The sequence below is a fragment of the Malus domestica genome, chromosome 03 (genome assembly GCF_042453785.1).
Source record: "Malus domestica chromosome 03, GDT2T_hap1".
Lineage (NCBI taxonomy): Eukaryota > Viridiplantae > Streptophyta > Magnoliopsida > Rosales > Rosaceae > Malus > Malus domestica.
In genome coordinates, this window is record NC_091663.1 from 6,967,667 (window position 1) to 6,985,200 (window position 17,534).

The 17,534-nt window shown below is 40.3% G+C and overlaps 1 protein-coding gene across 1 annotated transcript; it reads right to left on the bottom strand.

Annotated features, from left to right (window-relative positions):
- Positions 1–6,119: 6,119 nt before the first annotated feature.
- On the bottom strand, positions 6,120–14,196 carry LOC103430125 (subtilisin-like protease SBT4.3). Its single transcript, XM_070819507.1, has 8 exons — positions 14,051–14,196; positions 13,864–13,955; positions 8,170–8,419; positions 7,171–7,651; positions 7,041–7,060; positions 6,662–6,880; positions 6,495–6,576; positions 6,120–6,383 (listed from the first exon to the last, which is right to left on the bottom strand). The coding sequence occupies exons 1-8, from the start codon at positions 14,155–14,157 to the stop codon at positions 6,120–6,122; spliced, it is 1,515 nt and encodes a 504-aa protein (XP_070675608.1). The 5' UTR covers positions 14,158–14,196.
- Positions 14,197–17,534: the final 3,338 nt, after the last annotated feature.

The window sequence follows — 17,534 nt, forward strand, 5'->3', positions numbered from 1 at the left end:
ACAACAATTGGACTTCTAACACTGTAAATACCATCTGACCAAACCAGTGATCCAGATACCTGTGATTGATTTCGCACGCCGCTTCCAACAATGGTTACATCAAAATCCTTCTCCTCATTCAAGGAGTCGAACGATAGAACCTCAGGCACTACTTTGATATCCACTTTCGAATCCGAGAGGATTTTGGCCTCGAAAGTGGAGTTTGCGAGACCAACATTTTAAACTCTTCTGTGAAAATTAATCGAAAGAGGTTTCAATGGTTCAACTTGAGCTCCCATTGAAGGGTAGTTGTGGTCCTTTACAAATCCTTTAGCAGTTGGGCATGTGCTGTTATCTCCAGATATTTTTCTAACTGTGCCTTCATCATAGATTGTGCACAGCAACTTTATGTAATCTTCTTCAGAAGCATCATTATTGATTTTCAAGGTTTGTATATTTCTCATAAACTTTACAAGAGAGAGAACTAAGCTCTTATAAAGAGCCAGAGAACATATTACAAGATAGAGGACTTTTACCACTATCCACCACATGGTTTCTGCCCTAAGAAACCGTACACACCAAGGATTGAACAAATAACAATACACAATTAAGCAAATCCCAGATTTTAGGGAGAAATATTGACAAAAAGAAAAGTATGATTGAACAAGAAGTGAGATGACAAGTTGGAAAGTTGTAGCCATCACTTTAACCCTTGTAGCCATCACTTTAACCCATAACTTAGCTATAGTGATGATTACAACCCATACTTGTGACTTTGATCTATTTCAATCATAGACTAGCCCCGGATTAATAGCATTTACAGGATGTTGGAAATTCAAATCAAAACAGGTTGTAAATGGCAGCTGCTAGCTGTTAGTTTCTTTACATGTTGTATTCACACTTGCTGCAACTACAAAGACTAAAGTTTCCTCCATGTGCCAGCTGAAAGTGTGTTGAAAGACAGCAGCTGTGTGCTGCCATGTGATGTGCTAGCCGAAACTATGTTGATTGCAAGCTAGAAAGATAGCTGCATGTGTGTGCTAGACTGTCCAAAGTCCATATGATCTGTTTGTATGTGTTGTTGTGTTTATTTTATTAAAAGCACTTAAGTACTCCTTCTTTTCTGCTTGTATAAATAAGCAGCCTGTAAGGCTTTAGGAATATAAGTCTCTGATTTGTCATTCCATTTCAGAAGTGTGTTTGCAAACTGTTTTAAATATATCAAAGTGCATTGTTTGCCGAAGCTTGTAGCTTCCCTCCTTTCTCTATTTCTTTGTCCAATTTTATTGAGAGTGCAAAGTGAGAGGTGTGATAGAGTTTGTAAACTTATCACCCACATATTTTGGTATTGAGTTAGTAAACTTTTCAATACCAACAATTGGTATCAGAGCCAGAATACCATTCTGGCAGGTGCAGCAGTTATGGCATCCAACTTAGTGCAGCTCCAAGTTCCCACATTGAAGAAAGAAAATTATGAAAGATGGTGCATCCAATTCAAAGCATTGTTTGGATCACAAGAGCTATGGGAAGTTGTCAGTAGTGGGTATGTTGTACCCACTACCGAGCAAGAAGCCACATATACTGCAAATCAAAGGAACACTCTCAAGGATTTACGAAAGAAGGACCAAAAGGCGCTGTATTTTCTATACCAAGGTCTGGAAGATTCAACGTTCGAAAAGGTTGCAGAAGCAACAACGAGCAAGCAAGTATGGGACACACTCAGTATAATCTACAAAGGAGTAGATCGAGTCAAGAAAGTGAGGTTACAGTCACTTCGAGCAGATTTTGAAACAGCTCACATGAATGAAGGGGAGAGCATATCCGACTATCACTCAAGGCTCATTGTGATAGTAAATCAGATGAGGAGAAATGGCGAGAGACTCGATGAAGTACGAGTTATGGAGAAGATACTCCGGTCACTCACATCTAAGTTTGAGCATGTGGTGACTGCCATTGAGGAATCCAAGGATTTGGAGGCGATGAGCGTAGAGGAGCTACTAGGATCCCTCATAGTTCACGAGCAACGCATTCAGAAGAATGCAAGCCCCATAACGCTAGAGCAAGCTTTGGAGTCAAAGTTGAATATTGACAAACCAAATGGAGGTCGTGGGCAGTGGAACTCACGTCGTGGGAGTTCATCCAACCATAGCCGAGGACGAGCCCGAGGAAGAGGTCGAGGCTATGCACAAAACCGAGGTTAATCTCAAGAGTGGAAATCAACTCGAGGAAAGACGCATATCCAGTGTCACAGTTGCAAGCAATATGGACATTATGCCAATGAATGTTCATATAAAAATGGTGAGCATGTCAACATGGCAGAATCAAGTGGAAATGCTGGTGAGGAATTTACAGTCTTACTAGCACACCATGATATCAGTAGCCAACAAGATGTTTGGTATTTAGACTCTGGTGCAAGCAACCACATGTGTGGAAAGAAAGAGTTTTTTGTCGAACTCAAAGATGGGCCTTATGGATCTGTGAGTCTTGGTGACTCCTCAAAGTTGCCAGTTGAAGGCAAAGGAAAGATCAAAATCATCCAGAAGGATGGTAAAGAAGAATACATCTCCGATACCTACTACATACCAGGTATGAAGAGCAACATTCTGAGTATTGGTCAACTGCTCCAGAAAGGGTATGTTATACATATGGAGGATATGTTTCTCACTCTCAGGAATGCAAGGAGAAAGCTTATTGCACGTGTTCAAATGTCAAAAAACCGAATGTTCCCGTTGAAGTTGAACACAAAGATTGGGAGTTGCAACATCGGTGTAATGGAAGATGAGTCATGGAAATGGCATCTTCGATTTTGCCATCTTCATTTCAATGGCCTAAAGTTGTTGTCAAGTGGAGGAATGGTTCGTGGTCTACCCCAGATTGAAGCCACACGCCAAGTATGTGAAGGTTGTGTGCTTGGTAAGTAAGCACGACTATCATTCCATGTTGGTGATACATGGAGAGCAAAGGCACCACTGCAGATGGTACACACGGATATATGTGGTCCATTGGATCCTATGTCTTATGGAGGTAATAGGTATTTTATTACTTTCATTGATAATTTTAGTAGGAAGAATTGGGTTTATTTTCTCAAGGAGAAGTCGACTGCCCTAAAAATCTTCAAGGAGTTCAAAGCACTCACAGAGGTTGAAAGCAACCACAAGCTTGTGGCTGTGAGATCAGATAGAGGTGGAGAGTACACCTCCAATGCTTTCCAAGCATACTGCAAGGAGCAAGGAATTAGGCATCAACTGACTGCTGCCTATACCCCACAGCAAAATGGGATAGCTGAAAGAAAGAATCGAACCATCCTTGACATGACAAGGTCCATGCTTAAAGAGAAGAATTTGCCAAAAGAATTGTGGGCAGAAGTTGTAGCTTGTTCGATTTATTTGTTGAATCGATGTCCAACAAAGAGTGTCAAGAGGATGACACCACAAGAGGCTTGGAGTGGATACAAGCCGAGTGTTGCACACCTAAGAGTTTTTGGGTGTGTTGCATATGCTCAAGTTCCAGAAGCCAAGAGAAGGAAACTTGATGATCGAGGTGAGAAGTGTGTGTTTGTGGGCTATAGTGAAGAGTCCAAGGCATACAAGCTCTACAGCCCACTAACTGGCAAACTAGTGGTTAGTAGAGATGTCATCTTCAGTGAGGAATAGGCATGGAAGTGGAACAACAAAAAGAAGTCAATAAAGAGAAGATTGTCTCCACTGATTTTGAAGAACCAGAAGTTGTACCACCTGTTGAGCAACAACCTGCTCAAACAAACACAACAACTCCATTGCACAGAACTGCAAGGAGTGGTCCTACATCCAGTGAAGAAAACAGCTCCTCAACTCCAGTGAGGCTAAGAAGTCTTACCGAGATATATGGACAAGAAGAAGAAGAAGAAACCAACCTTTTCTGCTTGTATGCAGACCACGAGCCTCTCTCATTCAATGAAGCTGTGGAAGAAGATCGTTGGAGAATAGCCATGGAGGAAGAAATCCATGCTATCGAGAAGAATGACACTTGGGAGTTGACAAAGCTCCCACCAAATCAGAAGGCTATTGGTGTCAAGTGGGTGTACAAGATCAAACGCACTGCAGATGGGAGTGTGGATCGATACAAATCAAGGCTTGTAGCAAAGGGCTACAAACAGAAGTATGGAGTGGACTATGATGAAGTCTATGCTCCAGTTGCAAGACTTGGCACGGTAAGATTGCTAATCTCTCTTGCCGCTCATCATAAATGGAAAATTTATCAACTAGATGTCAAGTCAGCCTTCCTTAATGGAGTACTTGAGGAAGAAGTATACGTGGAACAACCAGAAGGCTTCCAAGTACAAGGAGAAGAAGATAAGATGTATCGTTTGAAGAAAGCTTTGTATGGCCTTAAGTAAGCACCACGAGCTTGGAATTCAAGGATTGACAACTACTTTCACCAAAATGGATTTCAGAAATGTCCATATGAGCATTCAGTTTACATGAAGAATGGTGCAAAAGGGGAGTTCTTAATTATTTGTCTCTATGTAGATGACTTGTTGTTTACAGGAAACAATGAAGCAATGTTCTGTGAGTTCAAGCAATCCATGTTCAGTGAATTCGAGATGACTGACAATGGATTAATGTCATACTTTCTTGGCATAGAGGTGAAGCAAGAAAGTGACGGTATCTACATCTCTCAACAAAAGTACATGAGAGATATATTGGAGAAATTCAATATGGATAAGTGCAATATTGTCAACACTCCAGTTGCAACTGGATTGAAGCTGTCTAAGGAAGGAGAAGGTGAGTTTGTAAACTCAACCGTGTACAAAAGCTTGGTTGGTAGCCTAAGGTACCTTACAATCACAAGACCTGATATAGTTTATGGTGTTGGACTCGTGAGTCGATACATGGAAACACCAAGGGAGTCTCATTAGCTGGCTGCCAAGAGAATTTTGAGGTACATAAGAGGTACTCTAAACTATGGTCTATTTTATAATTTTGGTGAAGATGCAAAATTATTTGGTTATTCAGATAGTGATTGGGGAGGTGACCAAGATGAAAGGAAAAGCACAACTGGCTATGTGTTTTTTCTAGGATCAACAACTTTCTCATGGACTTCAAAGAAGCAATCAATTGTTGCTTTGTCATCATGTGAAGCCGAGTATGTTGCTGTAGCCTCAACAGTGTGTGAGGCAATTTGGTTAAGAAATCTATTGAAGTCAGTGTGTCATCCACAAGTGGAATCGACTGTGATTCATGTGGATAACATGTCTGCAATCAAGCTTGCAAAGAATCCTGTTCAACATGGAAGGAGTAAGCACATTGATACCAGGTTCCATTTTCTAAGGGACCATGTAAAGCAAAAGACAATCGAACTTGTCTATTGTCACACGAAGGAACAAGTGGCAGACATCTTCACTAAGCCACTACCAGTTGAATCATTCCGGCTGCTACGTGAAATGCTAGGAATGAAGGCGTTTTGATTTGAGGAGGTGTGTTGGAAATTCAAATCAAAACAGGTTATAAATGGCAGCTGCTAGCTGTTAGTTTCTTTACAGGTTGTATTCACACTTGCTGCAACTACAAAGACTAAAGTTTCCTCCATGTGCCAGCTGAAAGTGTGTTGAAAGACAGCAGCTGTGTGCTGCCATGTGATGTGCTAGCCGAAACTATGTTGATTGCAAGCTAGAAAGATAGCTGCATGTGTGTGCTAGACTGTCCAAAGTCCATATGATCTGTTTGTATGTGTTGTTGTGTTTATTTTATTAAAAGCACTTAAGTACTCCTTCTTTTCTGCTTGTATAAATAAGCAGCCCGTAAGGCTTTAGGAATATAAGTCTCTGATTTGTCATTCCATTTCAGAAGTGTGTTTGCAAACTGTTTTAAATATATCAAAGTGCATTGTTTGCCGAAGCTTGTAGCTTCCCTCCTTTCTCTATTTCTTTGTCCAATTTTATTGAGAGTGCAAAGTGAGAGGTGTGATAGAGTTTGTAAACTTATCACCCACATATTTTGGTATTGAGTTAGTAAACTTTTCAATACCAACACAGGATTTATATGTCCGGATCCATAAGCAAATGCACCAATTGAAATATCGTTGTCCGTATCGTTCATGGGCCAAGCTACATGCATAATAAAGGATTTAATACCGTAGTTAAGAATTCAAAATGAGACTTATTATGAAGCAAAAGAAATTATGAAGACATTACCAGTTGTCATAAGAGATGATTTGATAGCTGCAGCAGACCAATCAGGGTGGAATGCTTTAACATATGCGGCTACCCCTGCAGCGTGGGGGCAAGCAATGGAGGTACCAGATGCTAGATTGTATTTTGCATGCCTCTTATCACCCGGAAAGTCGGTGATAGGAAGAACAGGTGGAAACGCAGCCAAAATTTCATACCCCGGGGCACTTATATCCGGCTGAAACACATTAGGGCACTGTAATTTTTAATACTATATTTATAATTTATGAGATATTTATGATATAAAACAGAAGGTGACACAAAACATATACCTTGACTAAATCGGGTAATATTCCATTAGGTCCACGTGATGAGAAGAACAGGACTGTAGGTGCAGCAGGATCTTTTGTGGCTTCACTTTTAACTTAAGTATGTTTCCTTGAGGATCTCTATAAAATAACAGAAGCACTCAATCATTGAAAGAGAGCAAATATGACAAGACGGTTGCTTGTTCGTATCCAAAAGAATCTGTACCTGGTGGAATTCATGTAGGATCTGACAACATTATACTCTTCTTTCTTTAAAGGTGCTGAGGCTAATGTGGGAATAACGGCAATATTAACTTCAAATGGATTAAATAAAATTGAACCAAGCGCACCAGCCGTGTTTGCCCCTATAACTCCAGTGACGTTATCGCATACCACTATCTTTCCCTTAACTAAATCATCTACCAGGCAACCCTCTTTACATTGTCTGAAATGCAACAAGAAGTCAGTAGTTGCTTAACAATTCATTTACGTCATTTTAATTTAAGAAATGACACAAGAATCACCTAGCGTCATCTTCGGTGCAATTTTTCGTTGCAGCATCTTTTCAGTATATCAGAGGAAAACTTGTTCCATTTAATGTGAACATGTTAATCCAGTCATCCCCCTGTTAGAGTGAAGACAATTAAAAAAATATAACAGAAAATCATAAAAAAAATAGACAAGTATATACTAAAAAAATTATTTCGAGGATACAGGACGTTGTTGATGACATACAGCTACTGTCTTTCCATTGCCAATAACAACCTTGTCCACAAAAAGCCGATCAATGTTACTTGCTGCCACTGTCAATATCCATGGTGCTACACTGGTCACAGAAGCAATAGATGGGCCCAAGTTGCCTCCAGCCTGCGAAACCAGTATCCCTTTTTTCATTGCATGAAAGGCACCAATTGCAACAACGTCCTGATGAATCAAAGTTAGCCAGTCGGATGAAAGTGAAATAGAAATAATGTTGACTCCATCAGCAATAGCATCATCGTAAGCAGCCAATATATTGTGATCTCTGCATGGATCACAGACTTTATATGCAACAAGTCTCGAAGCAGGAACACCTCCTCTTGCAGTGCCGTTTGCTAGTCCATAAAAGGTTACATCCTTAACAGCACTGCCTGCCACTGTGGACGAAGTGTGAGTTCCATGACCTATATCATCCCTTGCAGACTCTGATGTGTAATATCGAGCTCCAATGAGCTTGCTGCAAAATAAGTACTTCATAATATTGATGTCATCTTCGTAACTACAAAGCTAAAACCATTATTATAAAAAATAAAAATAAAAAATCTTCAACTTGTTATTTTGTTTTAATTCCTTTAAAAATTAGTTAGCAAAAAAAACCAAAAAAAAAAAAAAAGTTTGGAGTCCCCAGAGTTTTTAAATTAGTTACAAAAATAGCCCACCAAAGTGGTAGTGCCAATACCACATCATATTAACCAAATTATTTGGTATTTTAGCATGGTAATGGTAACAAATTTTGCCATACCAAACGTTTGGTATGGTAATTGCTATGGGGGTTTTAGTACAGTTAATGTACCAAACCCAGCCTTTAAATTTGGTAGTGCCCTTGGACAGGATTGATTCCCAAATAATTTTGTTTCTATCTGTTTACTCTTTCTGTCAGGAATAATAGCTGAAAGAAACTATCAGTTGCCTGATGCACAACGAAGTACCTACAAAAGATTCTAAATGTAAGTGATGCTACATAAGAGATCATACTTATTGCAAGTGAAATTTTTTCCGCCGTCACAAACACCTTTCCAATGCTTTGGAGCGGGACCTAGACCTTCATCTTTAAAGCTCTCAGATTCAGGCCAGACTCCAGAGTCAAACAAAGCAACAATAACATCACTCTGAAGTTGGGAAGAATTTCGACTGGCTATTTCAGTTAAACCCATAAAGTCCCAAGATCTTGTTGTTTGACGTTGGAACATTCGGCTTGGAAAGACATAGACTAATTCCTTCATGTCTACAATCCACAGTTAAATAACATGATAAATTCTCAAATCAAACCATATTATTCTTTTCAAATGCTAAAACAAGTATCTCAGAGCACTCACTCGCAATTTTTGTTAGGAATGTCGGTACTACAAGATAGAGAATGCACAAGGTAAAGTAGAAAATGGACGCCAAGAATTTATGTGGTTCGGCAATTTATGCCTACGTCCACCAAACAAGGAATCTTCACTATATGAAAAAAATGAATACAACAAGAGTAGTCTTACCAAGCCAAAGACAAGGCTTGATGGATACAAGAAAGTATGACACACACTTTCTATCCTTCTAAACTTCACTCACACAATGTGTAGTGGAACACTCTCACTCTCATTCTTGGAGTGGAACTCTAGCTTTGGACTTGATCCTTTGCTACTCACGACTCTCTTGATTGGTTGGTTCACTACAACATCACACCCATATTTATAGGTGAGGGTTTGGCATTCTACTAGTTTCTAGTGTATTCTTCAAACCTCTAGCATAGAAAGATCTAGACTAGCCACAAAAGTGTGGCTTCTAGATCTTTCCATTTGCAACCAAGGAAGCTAGTACTCTCTAGCTTCTTCCATCAACTTTATAACATGCTAGAATTGTCTAGCATGCTCCAGCCATCTCTCTTGCTTACTAGAATAATCTAGAACATTGATCATGGGCTGGACCATATACCAACAATCTCCCCCTCCAGTCCATGAGGGAGGAATTCCGATCATGACTCCAAGTTACCTGGAGTCCATCCCAGCAGCCTTAATGCAGAATTCCAACTTTGATTTTGTGACCACCTTTGTCAACATGTCTGAAGAATTATTATCGGTATGAATCTTCTTCAGCTATAGCATCTTGTTCTCGATAGCATCTCTAATCCAGTGATAACGAATATCAATGTGCTTGGTGCGTGAATGGTATGCAGTGTTCTTGCTCAAATCCAGAGCACTCTGACTATCACAATAAACGCCATAATCACTTTGCTTCAAACCCAACTCTTGGAGAAACCGCTTAAGCCACAACAACTCCTTGCATGCTTCTGTAGCGGCTATGTATTCAGCCTCGGTTGTAGACAAAGCAACACACTTTTGCAACTTGGATTGCCAAGACACGGCTCCCCCTGCAAAAGTAAACAAGTACCCAGACGTAGATTTTCTACCATCCAGGTCACCTCCCATGTCAGCATCTGTAAATCCTTCCAAGATTGGTTTGGAACCGCCAAAGCACAAGCACATCTTAGAAGTCCCCTTCAAATATCTGAGAATCCACTTAACAGCTTCCCAATGGTCTTTCCCTGGATTAGAGAGAAACCTGCTCACCACACCTACTGCATGAGCAATATCTGGCCGTGTGCACACCATTGCATACATGATACTTCCTACTGCTGAAGAGTAGGGAACAACTGCCATTTTCTCCTTTTCTTCATATGTTTTTGGACACGACTCTTTGCTCAACTTGATATGATTGGCTAAAGGTGAGCTTACCGATTTGGCTGCTTTCATGTTGAACCTTTCAAGCACCCGTTCAACATACTTTTCTTGTGACAGCCACAACTTCTTGGATTTTCTGTCACGAATTATCTCCATGCCCAAAATCTGCTTGGCTGGCCCTAAGTCCTTCATGTCAAAGGACTTAGATAACTCTTCTTTGAGCTTTTTAATCTTAAAAGCATCTTGACCGACAATCAACATGTCATCAACATAAAGCAACAAAATGATAAATTTACCTCCAGAAAATTGTTTGATATAGACACAAGAGTCAGCATGAGTTCTTTTGTACCCATTACTCACCATGAATGAGTTGAACTTCTTATTCCACTGTCTCGGAGCCTGCTTAAGACCATATAAGCTTTTCTTGAGCTTGCACACCAAAGTTTCTTTACCCTTGACTTCAAAGCCTTTGGGTTGCTCCATATATATCTCCTCTTCTAAGTTACCGTGGAGAAATGCAGTTTTAACGTCTAACTGCTCGAGCTCAAGATCCATGCTTGCTGCCATACCAAGGATAACTCGAATGGAAGTCATCTTCACCACCGGTGAGAAAATCTCATCAAAGTCAACTCCTTTCTTTTGACCAAAACCTTTGACAACCAAACGAGCCTTGTACCTTGTCATGTTGTCGTCATTTTTCAATTTGAACACCCACTTGTTTTTCAATGCTTTTCTGCCCTTTGGAAGCTCCACCAGCTCATAGGTATTATTCTTTAATAAGGAATCCATCTCTGACTCCATTGCCTTCATCCATTTATCACTGTCGTTATGAGCTCTGGCCTCCTCATAAGTTTCGGGCTCTCCATAATTAGTCAACATGATATACTCTGATGAAGAATACTTGGTAGACGGTCTTCGACTTCTGCTGGATCTTCTGACCTGATCTTCATTCTCTTGCGGGGCTAGAGGCTCCCCCTGATTGGATTCTCCTTGAATCTGCTCTTCTTGACTAGGCTCCCCCTGATCAGCAATCTCATGGTCTGGCACATCTTGATCAGGCTCCTCTTGATCAGCATTATCTGATTCTGCAGGCACTTCATTGACAGTTGCTTCAGGGATGTCATCGTGACTTTCTTCATCTGAAGCTAATGGATCAACTCCTCTGACTGCGCCATCTGGTTGTGCCTCTTTATCCGAATCCCCAATTGTTTGATCTTCATAAAAGACCACGTCTCTACTTCGGATAAACTTCTTCTGGTATGGGTCCCATAATCTGTAACCAAAATCTTCACCGCCATAACCAAGAAAGATGCACGGTGTAGCTTTGTAGTCTAACTTCGATCTCTGCTCTTTGGGCACATGCACAAAGGCTTTGCAACCAAACACCTTCAGATGAGAGTAAGACACATCATTACCAGTCCATACTCTCTCTGGAACATCAAGACCTAATGGTACTGATGGAGATCGGTTGATCAAATAGCAGGCTGTCCTTACAGCTTCACCCCAGAACTGCTTAGATAACTTTGCAGTCCTCAACATACACCTGACTTTCTCCATGATGGTTCGGTTCATTCTTTCAGCAACACCGTTATGTTGTGGAGTTCCAGGAACTGTCTTCTCATGACGTATGCCATGTTTTACACAATACTCTCTAAACTGGTGAGATGTGTACTCGCCGCCGTTGTCGCTACGAAGGCACTTGAGAGGTTTCCCAGTTTCCCTCTCCACCATGGCATGGAACTCCTGGAATGTCTGAAACACCTGGTCTTTGGATTTCAACAAATACACCCACACCCTTCGTGAAGCATCATCAATATAAGTAACAAAATATTTATTTCTTCCAAGTGACTCGACTTCCATGGGACCACACACATCTGAATAAACAAGATCTAACAAGTTTCCTTTCTTTGTAGATGGAACAGAAAAACTAACTCTTCTTTGTTTTCCGAATAAACAATGCTCACAAGAGTTTAACGACGTACCTTTGGCAAAGGGAATATGAGACTTCTTTGCCAAAACTTGTAGGCCTTTCTCGCTCATGTGGCCTAGCCTCTTATGCCACAAGTCTAGAGATGAGTCTTCCACAGCATTCAACTCACCTTTCAAAACCTTGGCATTTGACCGGTACAACGTACAACAAAGTCGTGCTCTTGCTACCACCATTAAGCCTTTAGTAAGCTTCAATTTTCCTTCGCCAATATGGTGATAATATCCTTGTCGATCAAGGGTACCGATGGATATCAGATTGAGACGTATATCAGGAATATGTCTCACATCTTTCAACATCAATTGGCAGCCGAGATTAGTTCTTAAGCAGATATCACCAATTCCAAGAATTTTGGAATAGCTTTCATTCCCCATCTTCACTATGCCAAAGTCACCTTCTTTGTATGTACTGAAGAACTCCCGTTTGGACGTAGCATGGAAGGAAGCTCCATTATCAAAGATCCATTCAATGTCTCTGTCAGAGTTGCCCATATGCAGACATTCACCAACAAACAATATTTCTGGTACATCACCACATATGACAGCGGTGGTATTGCCAGTATCATATTTCTTCTGATTGTTTCCTTCCCTTTGCTCTCTCTTCCAAACTCGACAATTTTTCTTCATATGGCCTTCTTTGCCACAATGGTGGCATGCACCCCTGAACCTTGACTTGGATCGGCTAGGACTCCTGCCATGACCTCTAGGCCCTCTACTCTTGCTTCTTCCGCGGTTCTCTGTGACAAATACTTGGCTGCTATATGTGCCAGAAGTCTTTCTCCTTGTTTCTTCATTGAGCATGCTATTTTTAACATTATCAAGAGTAAGAACACCATTAGAAGCAGAGTTACTTATACTCACCACAAAGGTCTCCCAACTATCTGGCAAGGATCCAAGTAACAAGAGCGCTTGTAGCTCGTCCTCGATCATCATTTTCATAGTAGCCAACTGGTTGATGATATTCTGGAAATTGTTCAAGTGTTCTGCTACACTTAAACCATCCTTGTACTTCACATTGATGAGCTCTTTGATCAAGAAGGCTTTCTTGGCTGGGGTCTTCTTCTCGAACAAGGACTCAAGCTTCGTCCAAAACTCGCGAGCATTGGTTTCATTAGACACATGGTGAAAAACACTATCATCCACCCATTGTCTAATTGTGCCAATAGCCTTGCGATTCATCTTCTTCCACTCGGCATCGGACATGCTCTCGGGCTTAGCGGCATCTCCTTCAATTGGCTCATGCAAATCCTTGCAATAGAGAATGTCCTCCATCCTTGGCTTCCATGTTACCCAATTGGAGTTGGTGAGTTTGATCATAGTGCCACTTCCTTCCATCTCGTAGTACGAGCCAACCGGGCTCTGATACCACTTGTTAGGAATGTCGGTACTACAAGATAGAGAATGCACAAGGTAAAGTAGAAAATGGACGCCAAGAATTTATGTGGTTCGGCAATTTATGCCTACGTCCACCAAACAAGGAATCTTCACTATATGAAAAAAATGAATACAACAAGAGTAGTCTTACCAAGCCAAAGACAAGGCTTGATGGATACAAGAAAGTATGACACACACTTTCTATCCTTCTAAACTTCACTCACACAATGTGTAGTGGAACACTCTCACTCTCACTCTTGGAGTGGAACTAAACTTCACTCACACAATGTGTAGTGGAACACTCTCACTCTCATTCTTGGAGTGGAACTCTAGCTTTGGACTTGATCCTTTGCTACTCACTACTCTCTTGATTGGTTGGTTCACTACAACATCACACCCATATTTATAGGTGAGGGTTTGGCATTCTACTAGTTTCTAGTGTATTCTTCAAACCTCTAGCATAGAAAGATCTAGACTAGCCACAAAAGTGTGGCTTCTAGATCTTTCCATTTGCAACCAAGGAAGCTAGTACTCTCTAGCTTCTTCCATCAACTTTATAACATGCTAGAATTGTCTAGCATGCTCCAGCCATCTCTCTTGCTTACTAGAATAATCTAGAACATTGATCATGGGCTGGACCATATACCAACAATTTTCTCACTTTCCTGGTGGGTGAGTCTGGCAGCAAATCCATTGAAACTCCTTTTGTAACTTCTTACCAATAAATTTTCTGGAGAACTGAGACAGAGAGAGAGAGAGAGAGAGATCATGAAAACTAGCTTATAAGTTATAACGACAATCGAAATGAGAAGGTAAAGATCTAGATAGACTACCCATCCTGAACAACACCGTGTAGAATACTAAGGTGGTGAGCCAACGGTGAGTACGCCGGATCTCCATCAGGAAGGGACCCCATGTACACAATATAGACCTGCATCATCGTTGTAGTCGCGTTTAATTTTTTTATCAGTTAAAAAGAAAGAGCATTAATGTAATCAAGCAAAATTGAAGCCGATTGTTTTCTTATACAAATGATTCATACCTTTCTATCTTCATCGGTGGCCTTGCATAATAAGTTCATGCTCAGAATAAAAATGGAGAAATCAGAATAAAACGCAACAGCCCCTTTCTTTGCCATTGCTCAATGCTTAAAAACTTCATGGCTGAAGAAAGGAAGGGTACTTTGTTTATATAGTCAGACTAATTAATGGCTGACTATTATCTTAATGCATCCAGATTTTTTTTTTTTAATTTCTTCAAGACAGATTGGGAATTCCATTAATTCAAACACCAGATAAATCAAAAGTAGTTGCAACTGAAAGCCTGGATTATGGTAATCTGTAAGACATGCAGAGAAATGCAGAGAGGGATTCAGTAACGGCAGTCAAATAGAAATTACAGCAATAAGAAAGTATTCATGTACCATTATTAATAGCATCTAGACAATCTAAAAATTCATGAGTATTGGTCCATGAATTTGTCACAATATGGAGCAAGTCTTTTTGAGTAACATTGTTAGAAATCTCATTTAAAATATAGGATTCAAAGGGTGAAAAAATAGACGAAAATTCTAACATAGTTACCCAAAAAGACCATTGCACGTTGTAATAAGTTCAAGGCCACTACCCACAATTTTTTAGTTCAAGGACCAAAGCTCCAATTTGACTAAAGTTCATAAATCATTGCTCCAATTCACTAAAAAACAAAAAACAAGTTTGCAAAATTAAGGCTTGTTCCATTTGTTTTTCGGTGTTGTTATGTAAGGGTGCGTTTGATACGCAGACGGGACGGGACGGGACGGGACGGGACAGAACGAAGGTGTAATTTTTGAAAAAGACATGGGGTATATTTGTCTTAAAATGGTAAAACATTGTGTTCCACATACGTGGAACAAACCCGTTCCAGGGGGGGAGGTGGAACGCAAAAACACCCAAAATCTGTCCCGTGGAACAGCCCGTTCCACCCATTTTTGGCGCACCAAACGCGGGACGAAACGCCTCGTCCTGTTCCATCCCGTCTCGTCCCGCGTACCAAACGCACATCTCACATCAACCAACGGAGAGGGGGTGATGTGCCTTATATGTACATATTCCCCTCCCCTATAGCACGAGGTCTTTTGGGGACTCACTGGCTACGGATCCCATAAGAACTCCGTAGTTAAGTGAGTTTGGGCAAGAGCAGTCCTAGGATGGGTGACCCCCTGGGAAGTTCTCGTCGAGTTTGGGCAAGAGCAGTCCTAGGATGGGTGACCCCTGGGAAGTTCTCGTGCCGAGATCCAAAAACAAAACCGTGAGGGTGTGGTCCAAAGCAGACTATCGTGCTACGGTGAAGTCGAGCTGGGATGTGACATGTTATGACACAATATATTGGCCAATTTGTTTTTGGATTGAACCTCAACTTTATTCATGATATTAGAGATAGGTTTGCCGACATGTGTTCTAATTCAGCCAATTAAAACTGTCCATGTGTTAGACTCAAAAGTTCACCATGCATGAGAGAGTGTGTGAGGAATCAATAAACTTAGCAAAAGTTTATAAGGAGTTAGGCCATTACCTCCACTGTTACACTACTACAAACAAGGTGATAGAGGCCAGCCAAAACTGTCCTCTACAATTTTACTGGACAGTTTTTAAGGGCCCAATTTTACTGGACAGTTTTTAAGGGCCCTATTCCATGCCGTCTACTCCAGGATTTTTAAAAGACGCTTAAAGTTTAGAAATAGGACTGTTAATAATAGTTCTATATACTCGTACTGGATAGTTTTTAACAGTCCTTGAAAGCTTGAATTATAATTAAAAAAAATAACCGGTCTCTTCGAAAGCCAGTTCAGAGGACACATTTCCTTCAATTTAATTTTTATTCATAACTTCACAAACTATTTGTATGACATCAACTGCTCTCACGAGTGTAGTCTCCTTTCCTTGGAACTGCCATAATTAAAAGAGTATTAGACTCACAATGAGATGAAATTCAACAATTATTCTTAGAAAACAAATAAATACCTATAATGACTATCACGCTAACGCTTTCAGGTAAGTATATCAGGTGTTGGACAAAACATCACACTCCATTGAAATACAAATAAATACCTGTACTTTCAACAACGCGTTTTCTAATCCTTTGTTCCCATTTGTGCATTACACATTCCTTGCATGTAAAGAATAAAAATTCCTTCAACTACTAATAGATAACTTTCAGTAGGAACTACCTTACATGCAGGATAGCACTCCAAATGTAGCCTATCCCGTTGTGCTATTTCCAGTCTCCACTTTGGTCCTGCATATGCTCAGCAATTGATAGACTTTTATGATTGCTTACGTACAAAAGCCAGTTACGTAGCCAGTTGGTCATACTAGCCGTAATAAATCTTTGATTGGGCAAAGAATATAGTTTATGATAAGATTCAGAGTATAAACTTACAGTAACCACCAAAAGGTCAAATGGTTTTGAATCTTGAGTCTTTTGGTAGCTCAACTAGAATTTGGACAGTTCACTGTAAAAGTTAGCATACACTAAAGGCCAGAAAGTTGACTACCTATGAATCCAATCAATAACAAGTTTATCATATGCATCAGGACAATTTCATATTCACATGATTTCTTCCCTGTAATCCTCGATGAATATTACAAATTACATATGTTGGTGTCAAAAGTCGGGCATAGTCTGGACTGAGTTCAACATGTACTTGCTTTGAGTGTTGCTTTTAGTCTCAGTGCCACGAGATGGCTTGAGACAAAGAGAGAATAGGAGTGCCACTGTTGGATGCTGCCAACATGTGGTGTTTGAATGTGTATGAAAGTTGCACGTTAATCTGGCTTCTTAATTAACCAAATGACAATGTACTAAGTGGGATGTTGGTTCTGTTAAGTTCTATTTTGTGCCTCGAGTGAACGAGGACTTAAAATTTAGTGCAATATGCTTGCCTGAAAAGTAAATCATAGCGAAATAGAAACCAAAAAATGAGAAACATAATGTAAACATTTCATGGTGGAGTCAAGATAACAAACGTTTGCAGAAGTAAAATCTAGGCGATGGGCCGAGCTACATAACTTGAAATGTAAATGGATTGGAAATGTAAAGAAAGTAATAAAACTCTATCAAGATTTAGCCATGAAGGACAATATAATGCTAGAGAAGTCCACCAAGATCACTATTGATGTCGGATTGGACTTAGTACAAAACATGTGCCTCAGAGAGGAGACCAGGATGGTGGGAATTGCACATCAACCGAATCATACCACAGAGTGGCAGAAGTATAAAAGTTTTAGATCTCAGGGATCGAATTACAACCCTAGGCTTGCTTGGAATGATGATAGG